Source organism: Notothenia rossii, assembly GCF_949606895.1.
Source record: "Notothenia rossii genome assembly, chromosome: 1".
NCBI lineage: Eukaryota > Metazoa > Chordata > Actinopteri > Perciformes > Nototheniidae > Notothenia > Notothenia rossii.
The window spans coordinates 97,330,688-97,346,621 of NC_136912.1; the positions used below are offsets into that span (position 1 = coordinate 97,330,688).

The 15,934-nt window shown below is 38.7% G+C and overlaps 1 protein-coding gene across 5 annotated transcripts in view; it reads left to right on the forward strand.

Moving 5' to 3' along the window:
• shroom2a (shroom family member 2a) overlaps nt 1-15,934 on the forward strand; it is a 41,398-nt gene that overhangs the window by 13,406 nt on the left and 12,058 nt on the right. For all 5 annotated transcript variants that reach the window (XM_079685817.1, XM_079685819.1, XM_079685820.1 and 2 more), the window contains one exon: nt 14,004-14,152. In XM_079685817.1, coding sequence (XP_079541943.1) covers nt 14,004-14,152 — 149 coding nt within the window. The remainder of the gene's footprint in view (nt 1-14,003; nt 14,153-15,934) is intronic.

Here is a 15,934-nt window from a genome sequence, read left to right on the forward strand (position 1 = left end):
CCTTTATGCTTTTACAGGAGATTGTCTCACCGTAGCTGTCAATCTGATCAAAAGACTTGTTCAATGGCATTAAAACGAGAAAAAACGTGGCTGAATCGGTTAATCCATAGGTTGATAATGTTTCTGTCGCTTTGAAAAAATTATTTATTATCCATAATTCCATTTTTATGTAAAAATCGGAGAGTAAAAGTTAGCTGCTAATGGTAGCCACCAGCATTATCGCAGCTTCCGGTCTTGGCTATGCGGCAGTCTAACACACACACATGACCAAATAAGGAGTATGTGGGAGTTCCCCTTGATTCCATTGGCTCTGACGGTTAGAAAGAGATGTCAATCATCAAAATCGACCGAGGGAGGCCAGAGATATGGAAAATCACCCAAATGACCCCAGAAGTGGTGTTTTTTGCTAAATCTCTCTAAAAAAGTCAAACTTCACTTGTTTTGCATCAATCTTGATACAGGGTACTTATTATATGTTGTACTTTGGATTCCTAAAGCTTTTAGTCTACCTTACCATCATCCAAGGGTGGTTTTCACTATAAGTAATCTTTTTTTTTGGACGGACACTATCATTTACATTTTTTTACTGTGTTCAATCAAAATTTACTTTAAAATAAAAACATCTATATTGATTCTGACACTTCTAAATCCAACTCACAGATGTAACCTTGCTTTGAGAAAAAAGATGATTAATTTACCCCTTTTAGAAGGGAAGATATGTTCATTTGTTCTGGGAATGTCATTTTCGAGCCTGAGACCTGAAAAACAGGCTCGGGACTTAACAGGTTAAAAGGGATGTTTCAGTGCTGTGCATGGGTTTTAAGCCAGACTGAAACTTTTCATGGATGCCATGCATGGTTAAGAATGACTGCAGCTGGACATAGATTACTCGCTCCAGTATAAAGTATGACTACTATTCTCCTTACAGTCTATATGTCTACAAACCTTACTCTGTTTAGCACTGACGAAAGTGTTTCCCTGTCTGAAAATGTGGACGTACTGAAGAGAGAAGTAGGAAGATTTTCTCATTGACTTATATTCAATCTGAGGTAATAATTATACATCTTCTTTGCCATTAATGAAAGATAATGAAGGCCCAGAGTTGGATGAGAGGTCCAGAGTTTGAGTAGAAAACTGAAATCCTGGATCTAATTAAAATTCTCAGCATTCCTCTCATAGCTCAGGATCTGCTCAAGGTTTTCATGGACTTAACGTCCTTACTCTCAATAAAGTTATATAATCCAGTTTTACACAAGGCAGCTGGGCATGCAGCTCCAACATATATTCCCTGTGCCAGGATCTCATTTAATAAGAACATGTACATGCTGTTCACATTCAATAAGAACATATACATGCTGTTGATAAGAACATATACATGCTGCTGATAAGAACATATACATGCTGTTGATAAGAACATATACATGCTGTTGATAAGAACATATACATGCTGTTACTAAGAACATATACATGCTGTTACTAAGAACATATACATGCTGTTGATAAGAACCTATACATGCTGTTACTAAGAACATATACATGCTGTTACTAAGAACATATACATGCTGTTACTAAGAACATATACATGCTGTTGATAAGAACATATACATGCTGTTACTAAGAACATATACATGCTGTTACTAAGAACATATACATGCTGTTACTAAGAACATGTACATGCTGTTACTAAGAACATATACATGCTGTTGATAAGAACCTATACATGCTGTTACTAATAACATATACATGCTGTTACTAAGAACATATACATGCTGTTACTAAGAACATATACATGCTGTTACTAAGAACATATACATGCTGTTGATAAGAACCTATACATGCTGTTACTAATAATATATACATGCTGTTACTAAGAACATATACATGCTGTTACTAAGAACATGTACATGCTGTTGATAAGAACCTATACATGCTGTTACTAAGAACATATACATGCTGTTGATAAGAACCTATACATGCTGTTACTAAGAACATATACATGCTGTTACTAAGAACATATACATGCTGTTACTAATAACATATACATGCTGTTACTAAGAACATATACATGCTGTTACTAAGAACATATACATGCTGTTACTAAGAACATATACATGCTGTTACTAAGAACATATACATGCTGTTACTAAGATCATATACATGCTGTTACTAAGAACATATACATGCTGTTACTAAGAACATATACATGCTGTTGATAAGAACCTATACATGCTGTTACTAAGAACATATACATGCTGTTACTAAGAACATATACATGCTGTTACTAATAACATATACATGCTGTTACTAAGAACATATACATGCTGTTACTAAGAACATATACATGCTGTTACTAAGATCATATACATGCTGTTACTAAGAACATATACATGCTGTTACTAAGATCATATACATGCTGTCACTAAGAACATATACATGCTGTTACTAAGAACATATACATGCTGTTACTAAGAACATATACATGCTGTTACTAAGAACATATACATGCTGTTACTAAGAACATATACATGCTGTTACTAAGATCATATACATGCTGTTACTAAGAACATATACATGCTGTTACTAAGATCATATACATGCTGTTACTAAGAACATATACATGCTGTTACTAAGATCATATACATGCTGTTACTAAGAACATATACATGCTGTTACTAAGAACATATACATGCTGTTACTAAGAACATATACATGCTGTTACTAAGATCATATACATGCTGTTACTAAGAACATATACATGCTGTTACTAAGATCATATACATGCTGTTACTAAGAACATATACATGCTGTTACTAAGAACATATACATGCTGTTACTAAGAACATATACATGCTGTTACTAAGAACATATACATGCTGTTGATAAGATCATATACATGCTGTTACTAAGATCATATACATGCTGTTACTAAGAACATATACATGCTGTTGATAAGATCATATACATGCTGTTACTAAGATCATGTACATGCTGTTACTAAGAACATATACATGCTGTTGATAAGAACATATACATGCTGTTACTAAGAACATATACATGCTGTTACTAAGAACATATACATGCTGTTACTAAGAACATATACATGCTGTTACTAAGAACATATACATGCTGTTACTAAGAACATATACATGCTGTTACTAAGATCATATACATGCTGTTACTAAGAACATATACATGCTGTTACTAAGATCATATACATGCTGTTACTAAGAACATATACATGCTGTTACTAAGAACATATACATGCTGTTACTAAGAACATATACATGCTGTTACTAAGAACATATACATGCTGTTGATAAGATCATATACATGCTGTTACTAAGATCATATACATGCTGTTACTAAGAACATATACATGCTGTTGATAAGATCATATACATGCTGTTACTAAGATCATGTACATGCTGTTACTAAGAACATATACATGCTGTTACTAAGAACATATACATGCTGTTGATAAGAACATATACATGCTGTTACTAAGAACATATACATGCTGTTGATAAGAACATATACATGCTGTTGATAAGAACATATACATGCTGTTACTAAGAACATATACATGCTGTTGATAAGAACATATACATGCTGTTACTAAGAACATATACATGCTGTTACTAAGAACATATACATGCTGTTGATAAGAACATATACATGCTGTTACTAAGAACATATACATGCTGTTACTAAGATCATATACATGCTGTTACTAAGAACATATACATGCTGTTGATAAGAACATATACATGCTGTTGATAAGAACATATACATGCTGTTACTAAGAACATATACATGCTGTTACTAAGATCATATACATGCTGTTACTAAGAACATATACATGCTGTTGATAAGAACATATACATGCTGTTACTAAGAACATATACATGCTGTTACTAAGATCATATACATGCTGTTACTAAGAACATATACATGCTGTTACTAAGAACATATACATGCTGTTACTAAGAACATATACATGCTGTTACTAAGAACATATACATGCTGTTACTAAGAACATATACATGCTGTTACTAAGAACATATACATGCTGTTACTAAGAACATATACATGCTGTTAATAAGAACATATACATGCTGTTACTAAGAACATATACATGCTGTTGATAAGAACATATACATGCTGTTACTAAGAACATATACATGCTGTTGATAAGAACATATACATGCTGTTACTAAGAACATATACATGCTGTTGATAAGAACATATACATGCTGTTACTAAGAACATATACATGCTGTTACTAAGAACATATACATGCTGTTAATAAGAACATATACATGCTGTTACTAAGAACATATACATGCTGTTGATAAGAACATATACATGCTGTTACTAAGAACATATACATGCTGTTACTAAGAACATATACATGCTGTTACTAAGAACATATACATGCTGTTGATAAGAACATGTACATGCTGTTGATAAGAACATATACATGCTGTTACTAAGAACATATACATGCTGTTACTAAGAACATATACATGCTGTTGATAAGAACCTATACATGCTGTTACTAAGAACATATACATGCTGTTACTAAGAACATATACATGCTGTTACTAAGAACATATACATGCTGTTACTAAGAACATATACATGCTGTTACTAAGAACATATACATGCTGTTACTAAGAACATATACATGCTGTTACTAAGAACATATACATGCTGTTACTAAGAACATGTACATGCTGTTACTAAGAACATATACATGCTGTTACTAAGAACATATACATGCTGTTACTAAGAACATATACATGCTGTTGATAAGAACCTATACATGCTGTTGATAAGAACATATACATGCTGTTGATAAGAACATGTACATGCTGTTGATAAGAACATATACATGCTGTTACTAAGAACATATACATGCTGTTGATAAGAACATATACATGCTGTTACTAAGAACATATACATGCTGTTGATAAGAACATATACATGCTGTTGATAAGAACATATACATGCTGTTGATAAGAACATATACATGCTGTTACTAAGATCATATACATGCTGTTACTAAGAACATATACATGCTGTTACTAAGAACATATACATGCTGTTGATAAGAACATATACATGCTGTTACTAAGATCATATACATGCTGTTACTAAGATCATATACATGCTGTTGATAAGAACATATACATGCTGTTACTAAGAACATATACATGCTGTTACTAAGATCATATACATGCTGTTGATAAGAACATATACATGCTGTTACTAAGATCATATACATGCTGTTACTAAGATCATATACATGCTGTTGATAAGAACATATACATGCTGTTACTAAGAACATATACATGCTGTTGATAAGAACATATACATGCTGTTACTAAGAACATATACATGCTGTTGATAAGAACATATACATGCTGTTGATAAGAACATATACATGCTGTTGATAAGAACATATACATGCTGTTACTAAGAACATATACATGCTGTTACTAAGATCATATACATGCTGTTACTAAGAACATATACATGCTGTTACTAAGAACATATACATGCTGTTACTAAGAACATATACATGCTGTTACTAAGAACATATACATGCTGTTACTAAGAACATATACATGCTGTTACTAAGAACATATACATGCTGTTGATAAGAACATATACATGCTGTTACTAAGAACATATACATGCTGTTGATAAGAACATATACATGCTGTTGATAAGAACATATACATGCTGTTACTAAGAACATATACATGCTGTTGATAAGAACATATACATGCTGTTACTAAGAACATATACATGCTGTTGATAAGAACATATACATGCTGTTGATAAGAACATATACATGCTGTTACTAAGAACATATACATGCTGTTACTAAGAACATATACATGCTGTTACTAAGAACATATACATGCTGTTGATAAGAACATATACATGCTGTTGATAAGAACATATACATGCTGTTGATAAGAACATATACATGCTGTTACTAAGAACATATACATGCTGTTACTAAGATCATATACATGCTGTTACTAAGAACATATACATGCTGTTACTAAGAACATATACATGCTGTTGATAAGAACATATACATGCTGTTACTAAGAACATATACATGCTGTTACTAAGAACATATACATGCTGTTACTAAGAACATATACATGCTGTTACTAAGAACATATACATGCTGTTGATAAGAACATATACATGCTGTTACTAAGAACATATACATGCTGTTACTAAGATCATATACATGCTGTTACTAAGAACATATACATGCTGTTACTAAGAACATATACATGCTGTTACTAAGAACATATACATGCTGTTGATAAGAACATATACATGCTGTAACTAAGAACATATACATGCTGTTACTAAGAACATATACATGCTGTTACTAAGAACATATACATGCTGTTACTAAGAACATATACATGCTGTTACTAAGAACATATACATGCTGTTACTAAGATCATATACATGCTGTTGATAAGAACATATACATGCTGTTACTAAGAACATATACATGCTGTTGATAAGAACATATACATGCTGTTACTAAGAACATATACATGCTGTTGATAAGAACATATACATGCTGTTACTAAGAACATATACATGCTGTTACTAAGATCATATACATGCTGTTACTAAGAACATATACATGCTGTTACTAAGAACATATACATGCTGTTACTAAGAACATATACATGCTGTTACTAAGAACATATACATGCTGTTACTAAGAACATATACATGCTGTTGATAAGAACATATACATGCTGTTGATAAGAACATATACATGCTGTTACTAAGAACATATACATGCTGTTACTAAGAACATATACATGCTGTTACTAAGAACATATACATGCTGTTACTAAGAACATATACATGCTGTTACTAAGAACATATACATGCTGTAACTAAGAACATATACATGCTGTTACTAAGAACATATACATGCTGTTGATAAGAACATGTACATGCTGTTGATAAGAACATATACATGCTGTTACTAAGAACATATACATGCTGTTGATAAGAACATGTACATGCTGTTGATAAGAACATGTACATGCTGTTGATAAGAACATGTACATGCTGTTGATAAGAACATATACATGCTGTTACTAAGAACATATACATGCTGTTACTAAGAACATATACATGCTGTTACTAAGAACATATACATGCTGTTACTAAGAACATATACATGCTGTTACTAAGAACATATACATGCTGTTACTAAGAACATATACATGCTGTTACTAAGAACATATACATGCTGTTACTAAGAACATATACATGCTGTTACTAAGAACATATACATGCTGTTACTAAGAACATATACATGCTGTTGATAAGAACATATACATGCTGTTGATAAGAACATATACATGCTGTTACTAAGATCATATACATGCTGTTACTAAGAACATATACATGCTGTTACTAAGAACATATACATGCTGTTACTAAGAACATATACATGCTGTCACTAAGAACATATACATGCTGTTACTAAGAACATATACATGCTGTTGATAAGAACATATACATGCTGTTACTAAGAACATATACATGCTGTTACTAAGAACATGTACATGCTGTCACTAAGAACATATACATGCTGTTAATAAGAACATATACATGCTGTTGATAAGAACATATACATGCTGTTACTAAGAACATATACATGCTGTTGATAAGAACATATACATGCTGTAACTAAGAACATATACATGCTGTTACTAAGAACATATACATGCTGTTGATAAGAACATATACATGCTGTTGATAAGAACATGTACATGCTGTCACTAAGAACATATACATGCTGTTACTAAGAACATGTACATGCTGTCACTAAGAACATATACATGCTGTTAATAAGAACATATACATGCTGTTGATAAGAACATATACATGCTGTTACTAAGAACATATACATGCTGTCACTAAGAACATATACATGCTGTTACTAAGAACATATACATGCTGTTACTAAGAACATATACATGCTGTTGATAAGAACATATACATGCTGTTACTAAGAACATATACATGCTGTTGATAAGAACATATACATGCTGTAACTAAGAACATATACATGCTGTTACTAAGAACATATACATGCTGTTACTAAGAACATATACATGCTGTTGATAAGAACATATACATGCTGTTACTAAGAACATATACATGCTGTTGATAAGAACATATACATGCTGTTACTAAGAACATATACATGCTGTAACTAAGAACATATACATGCTGTAACTAAGAACATATACATGCTGTTACTAAGAACATATACATGCTGTTACTAAGAACATATACATGCTGTTACTAAGAACATATACATGCTGTTACTAAGAACATATACATGCTGTTACTAAGAACATATACATGCTGTTACTAAGAACATATACATGCTGTCACTAAGAACATATACATGCTGTTACTAAGAACATGTACATGCTGTTACTAAGAACATATACATGCTGTTGATAAGAACATATACATGCTGTTGATAAGAACATATACATGCTGTTACTAAGAACATGTACATGCTGTTACTAAGAACATATACATGCTGTTGATAAGAACATATACATGCTGTTACTAAGAACATATACATGCTGTTACTAAGAACATATACATGCTGTTGATAAGAACATATACATGCTGTTACTAAGAACATATACATGCTGTTGATAAGAACATATACATGCTGTTACTAAGAACATATACATGCTGTTGATAAGAACATATACATGCTGTTACTAAGAACATATACATGCTGTTACTAAGAACATATACATGCTGTTACTAAGAACATATACATGCTGTTACTAAGAACATATACATGCTGTTACTAAGAACATATACATGCTGTTACTAAGAACATATACATGCTGTTACTAAGAACATATACATGCTGTTACTAAGAACATATACATGCTGTTGATAAGAACATATACATGCTGTTACTAAGAACATATACATGCTGTTACTAAGAACATATACATGCTGTTACTAAGAACATATACATGCTGTTGATAAGAACATATACATGCTGTTACTAAGAACATATACATGCTGTTGATAAGAACATATACATGCTGTTACTAAGAACATATACATGCTGTTACTAAGAACATATACATGCTGTTACTAAGAACATATACATGCTGTTACTAAGAACATATACATGCTGTTACTAAGATCATGTACATGCTGTTACTAAGAACATATACATGCTGTTACTAAGAACATATACATGCTGTTACTAAGAACATATACATGCTGTTACTAAGATCATGTACATGCTGTTACTAAGAACATATACATGCTGTTACTAAGAACATGTACATGCTGTTACTAAGAACATAAAGGATAAACCCTGAGGTAAACTGGTTGGATTACTCTTGGATCTGACCGTTTCTGGGTTGCTCCACCTGCAGGCTGAGGTGCAGGCTGAGGTGCTCCACCTGCAGCCTGAGGTGCAGGCTGAGGTGCTCCACCTGCAGGCTGAGGTGCTCCACCTGCAGCCTGAGGTGCAGGCTGAGGTGCTCCACCTGCAGCCTGAGGTGCTCCACCTGCAGGCTGAGGTGCTCCACCTGCAGGCTGAGGTGCTCCACCTGCAGCCTGAGGTGCTCCACCTGCAGCCTGAGGTGCTCCACCTGCAGCCTGAGGTGCAGGCTGAGATGCTCCACCTGCAGGCTGAGGTGCTCCACCTGCAGCCTGAGGTGCTCCACCTGCAGGCTGAGGTGCTCCACCTGCAGCCTGAGGTGCAGGCTGAGGTGCTCCACCTGCAGCCTGAGGTGCTCCACCTGCAGCCTGAGGTGCTCCACCTGCAGGCTGAGGTGCTCCACCTGCAGGCTGAGGTGCTCCACCTGCAGGCTGAGGTGCTCCACCTGCAGCCTGAGGTGCAGCCTGAGGTGCTCCACCTGCAGCCTGAGGTGCTCCACCTGCAGCCTGAGGTGCTCCACCTGCAGTCTGAGGTGCTCCATACACTGGATCATGAAGATATTCAAATGATTAGTGTTGGAATGATAATGCTGATCAGACGGAGGCTGGTGTAAAGAATCAGATAACACATGTCCTTCAGCCGTGCCCTGTGGAGCCTCAACATGTCTGACACACAACGTAACGTGTGTAGGGCAAACACTTTATAACATCCATCATTAACAGCAGAGTGAGCTTCCAATGAAGCAGCTCCATCCAACCCAAAGCACAGAGACAGAGGACAGAGACTGAGACTGAGGACAGAGGATAGTTACTGAGGACAGAGACTGAGGACAGAGACTGAGGACTGAGACTGAGGACAGAGACTGAGACTGAGGACAGAGGAAAGTTACTGAGGACAGAGACAGAGACTGAGGACAGAGACTGAGGAGACTGAGACTGAGGACAGAGACTGAGGACAGAGACTGAGACTGAGGACAGAGACTGAGACTGAGGACAGAGGAAAGTTACTGAGGACAGAGACAGAGACTGAGGACAGAGACTGAGGAGACTGAGACTGAGGACAGAGACTGAGACTGAGGACGGAGGAAAGTTACGGAGGACAGAGACAGAGACTGAGGACAGAGACTGAGACTGAGGACGGAGGAAAGTTACTGAGGACAGAGACAGAGACTGAGGACAGAGACTGAGGACAGAGACAGAGGACAGAGACTGAGGACAGTTACTGAGGACAGAGACAGAGACTGAGGACAGTTACTGAGGACAGGACAGAGACAGAGACTGAGGACAGTTACTGAGGACAGAGGACAGTTACTGAGGACAGAGGACAGAGACTGAGGACAGTTACTGAGGACAGAGACAGAGACTGAGGACAGAGACAGAGGACAGTTACTGAGTACAGAGACTGAGGACGGATACTGAGGACAGAGGACAGAGACTGAGGACAGAGGACAGAGACTGAGGACAGCGGCAGAGACTGAGGACAGTTACTGAGGACAGAGACAGAGGACAGAGACAGAGACTGAGGACAGTTATTGAGGACAGAGGAAAGAGACAGAGACAAAGACTGATGACAGTTACTGAGGACAGAGACTGAGGACAGAGACTGAGGACAGAGACAGAAGAATGAGGACAGTTACTGAGGACAGAGACAGAGGACAGAGACAGGGACAGTTACTGAGGATAGAGACTGAGGACAGAGACTGAGGACAGAGACTGAGGACAGAGACTGAGGACAGAGACTGAGGACAGAGATAGAAGACAGAGGACAGAGACTGAGGACATAGACTGAGGACAGAGACAGAGGACAGTTACTGATGACAGAGACAGAGGACAGAGACAGGGACAGTTACTGAGGACAGAGACAGAGGACAGTTACTGAGGATAGAGACTGAGGACAGAGACTGAGGACAGAGATAGAAGACAGAGGACAGTTACTGAGGACAGAGACAGAGGACAGAGACAGGGACAGTTACTGAGGACAGAGACAGAGGACAGTTACTGAGGATAGAGACTGAGGACAGAGACTGAGGACAGAGACTGAGGACAGAGACAGAGGACAGAGACAGAGGACAGTCACTGAGGACAGAGACAGAGGACAGAGAGCAGAGGACAGAGACAGAGGACAGTTACTTAGGACAGAGACAGGGACTGAGGACAGTTACTGAGGACAGAGACAGAGACTGAGGTCAGTTACTGAGGACAGATACTGAGGACAGAGACATAGACTGAGGACAGAGACATAGAATGAGGACAGGGACAGAGACCGAGGACATAGACAGAGGACAGAGACAGAGGACAGATGCTGAGGGCAGAAGGCAGAGACAGAGGACAGAGACAGAGGACAGAGGCAGAGGACAGTTACTGAGGACAGAGACTGAGGACAGAGACTGAGGACAGAGACTGAGGACAGAGACAGAGGACAGAGGCAAAGGACAGAGGCAGATGACAGAGGACAGAGGCAGAGGAAAGAGGCAGAGGACAGAGACAGAGGGCAGAGGACAGAGACAGAGGACAGTATTGTTCGGACTCACAGAGTGCTGGGACGAACATCGTGTGTGTGTGTGTGTGTGTGTGTGTGTGTGTGTGTGTGTGTGTGTGTGTGTGTGTGTGTGTGTGTGTGTGTGTGTGTGTGTGTGTGTGTGTGTGTGTGTTAACACACCGTGCTACAGCCTCTGCACAACATACAGACTATTAGAGCTCCTTCAGAACACAATATTAGAAACAGATGTATTCACCTCACTTGTCTCACACCTCAGCTGTCTCACACCTCAGCTGTCTTTCTCACACCTCAGCTGTCTGTCTCACACCTCACCTGTCTCACACCTCACCTGCTTGTCTCACACCTCAGCTGTCTCACACCTCAGCTGTCTTTCTCACACCTCAGCTGTCTGTCTCACACCTCACCTGTCTCACACCTCACCTGCTTGTCTCACACCTCAGCTGTCTCACACCTCAGCTGTCTCACACCTCAGCTGTCTTTCTCACACCTCAGCTGTCTGTCTCACACCTCACCTGTCTCACACCTCACCTGCTTGTCTCACACCTCAGCTGTCTCACACCTCAGCTGTCTCACACCTCACCTGCCTGTCTCACACCTGCCTGTCTCACACCGCAGCTGTCTCACACCTTACCTGCCTGTCTCACACCTCAGCTGTCTCACACCTCACCTGCCTGTCTCACACCTCAGCTGTCTCACACCTCAGCTGTCTCACACCTCACCTGCCTGTCTCACACATCAGCTGTCTCACACCTCACCTGCCTGTCTCACACCTCAGCTGTCTCACACCTCACCTGCCTGTCTCACACCTCAGCTGTCTCGAACTTCACCTGCCTGTCTGACACCTCACCTGTCTCACACCTCACCTGTCTCACACCTCACCTGTCTCACATCTCACCTGTCTCACACCTCACTTGTCTCACACCTCACCTGTCTCACACCTCACCTGTCTCACACCTCACTTGTCTCACATCTCACTTGTCTCACACCTCACTTGTCTCACACCTCACCTGCCTGTCTCACACCTAACATGTCTGTCTCACACCTGCCTGTCTGACACCTCACCTGTCTCACACCTCACCTGCCTGTCTGACACCTCACCTGTCTCACACCTCACCTGTCTCACACCTCACTTGTCTCACATCTCACCTGTCTCACATCTCACCTGTCTCACACCTCACCTGCCTGTCTCACACCTAACATGTCTGTCTCACACCTCACCTGTCTGACACCTCACCTGTCTCACACCTCACTTGTTTCACACCTCACCTGTCTGACACCTCACCTGTCTCACACCTCACTTGTCTCACACCTCAACTGTCTGACACCTCACCTGTCTGACACCTCACCTGTCTCACACCTCACCTGTCTCACACCTCACCTGTCTGTCTCACACCTCACCTGTCTGTCTCACACCTCACCTGCTCCACCAGAAACACTGATTCACCTGCAGAGCTCGGAGAGCCTGTTAATGATTCAACGTGTTCCAGTAAAAGCTCTCACTGTTAATACATCAGTGATTCATGTCTCCACAAAACACAGAAACACAGAAACACAACCATATCAGGAGCAGCTCAGGAACCCAGCCAGACGCCCCAACCCCCCCCCCCCACCCCCCTTTACACTGTTATTACAGAGGAGGGAGGAGGTGTGTTGGTCTGTGGCCAATCAGAAGTCATTCATATGATTTCAGGCGTTACCTTTACAGAAAGGCATCCAATACAATGTCTTTATATAGTGCAGATATATAGTAGCCTGACACCACTACTTTATTATTTATTAAGAGGTGTGTTACTGTGCTGTATTTATAATATGTGTGTGTGTGTGTGTGTGTGTGTGTGTGTGTGTGTGTGTGTGTGTGTGTGTGTGTGTGTGTGTGTGTGTGTGTGTGTGTGTGTGTGTGTGTGTGTGTGTGTGTGTGTGTGTGTGTGTGTGTGTGTGTGTGTGTGTGTGTGTGTGTGTGTGTGTGTGTGTGTGTGTGTGTGTGTGTGTGTGTGTGTTGCAGGTGGAGGAGGACAGCAAGGCGGCCGCTGTGAGTCTGCAGGTTGGAGACGAGCTGGTCAACATTAACGAGATTCCTCTGAGCGGCTTCAGACAGGAAGCCATCTGCCTGGTGAAGGGGTCCCACCGGAGCCTGAGCCTGGTAGTGAAGAGGTATACTTTGACAACTCTAAAACCAGTATACTTAACTGATGAAGAGGTATACTGTGACACCTCTAAAACCAGTATACTTAACTGGTGAAGAGGTATACTGTGACAACTCTAAAACCAGTATACTTAACTGATGAAGAGGTATACTGTGACACCTCTAAAACCAGTATACTTAACTGATGAAGAGGTATACTGTGACAACTCTAAAACCAGTATACTTAACTGATGAAGAGGTATACTGTGACACCTCTAAAACCAGTATACTTAACTGGTGAAGAGGTATACTGTGACTCCTCTAAAACCAGTATACTTAACTGATGAAGAGGTATACTGTGACACCTCTAAAACCAGTATACTTAACTGGTGAAGAGGTATACTGTGACACCTCTAAAACCAGTATACTTAACTGATGAAGAGGTATACTGTGACACCTCTAAAACCAGTATACTTAACTGGTGAAGAGGTATACTGTGACACCTCTAAAACCAGTATACTTAACTGGTGAAGAGGTATACTGTGACTCCTCTAAAACCAGTATACTTAACTGATGAAGAGGTATACTGTGACACCTCTAAAACCAGTATACTTAACTGATGAAGAGGTATACTGTGACAACTCTAAAACCAGTATACTTAACTGGTGAAGAGGTATACTGTGACAACTCTAAAACCAGTATACTTAACTGGTGAAGAGGTATACTGTGACACCTCTAAAACCAGTATACTTAACTGATGAAGAGGTATACTGTGACAACTCTAAAACCAGTATACTTAACTGATGAAGACGTATACTGTGACAACTCTAAAACCAGTATACTTAACTGGTGAAGAGGTATACTGTGACACCTCTAAAACCAGTATACTTAACTGGTGAAGAGGTATACTGTGACAACTCTAAAACCAGTATACTTAACTGATGAAGAGGTATACTGTGACAACTCTAAAACCAGTATACTTAACTGGTGAAGAGGTATACTGTGACAACTCTAAAACCAGTATACTTAACTGGTGAAGAGGTATACTGTGACACCTCTAAAACCAGTATACTTAACTGGTGAAGAGGTATACTGTGACAACTCTAAAACCAGTATACTTAACTGGTGAAGAGGTATACTGTGACACCTCTAAAACCAGTATACTTAACTGGTGAAGAGGTATACTGTGACAACTCTAAAACCAGTATACTTAACTGGTGAAGAGGTATACTGTGACACCTCTAAAACCAGTATACTTAACTGGTGAAGAGGTATACTGTGACAACTCTAAAACCAGTATACTTAACTGGTGAAGAGGTATACTGTGACACCTCTAAAACCAGTATACTTAACTGGTGAAGAGGTATACTGTGACAACTCTAAAACCAGTATACTTAACTGGTGAAGAGGTATACTGTGACACCTCTAAAACCAGTATACTTAACTGGTGAAGAGGTATACTGTGACACCTCTAAAACCAGTATACTTAACTGGTGAAGAGGTATACTGTGACAACTCTAAAACCAGTATACTTAACTGGTGAAGAGGTATACTGTGACTCCTCTAAAACCAGTATACTTAACTGATGAAGAGGTATACTGTGACAACTCTAAAACCAGTATACTTAACTGATGAAGAGGTATACTGTGACAACTCTAAAACCAGTATACTTAACTGGTGAAGAGGTATACTGTGACAACTCTAAAACCAGTATACTTAACTGATGAAGAGGTAGGTCCCCCCCCACACGATGGTAAAACCCCCAATACACTTGTGTATGTGTGTGTGTGTGTGTGTGTGTGTGTGTGTGT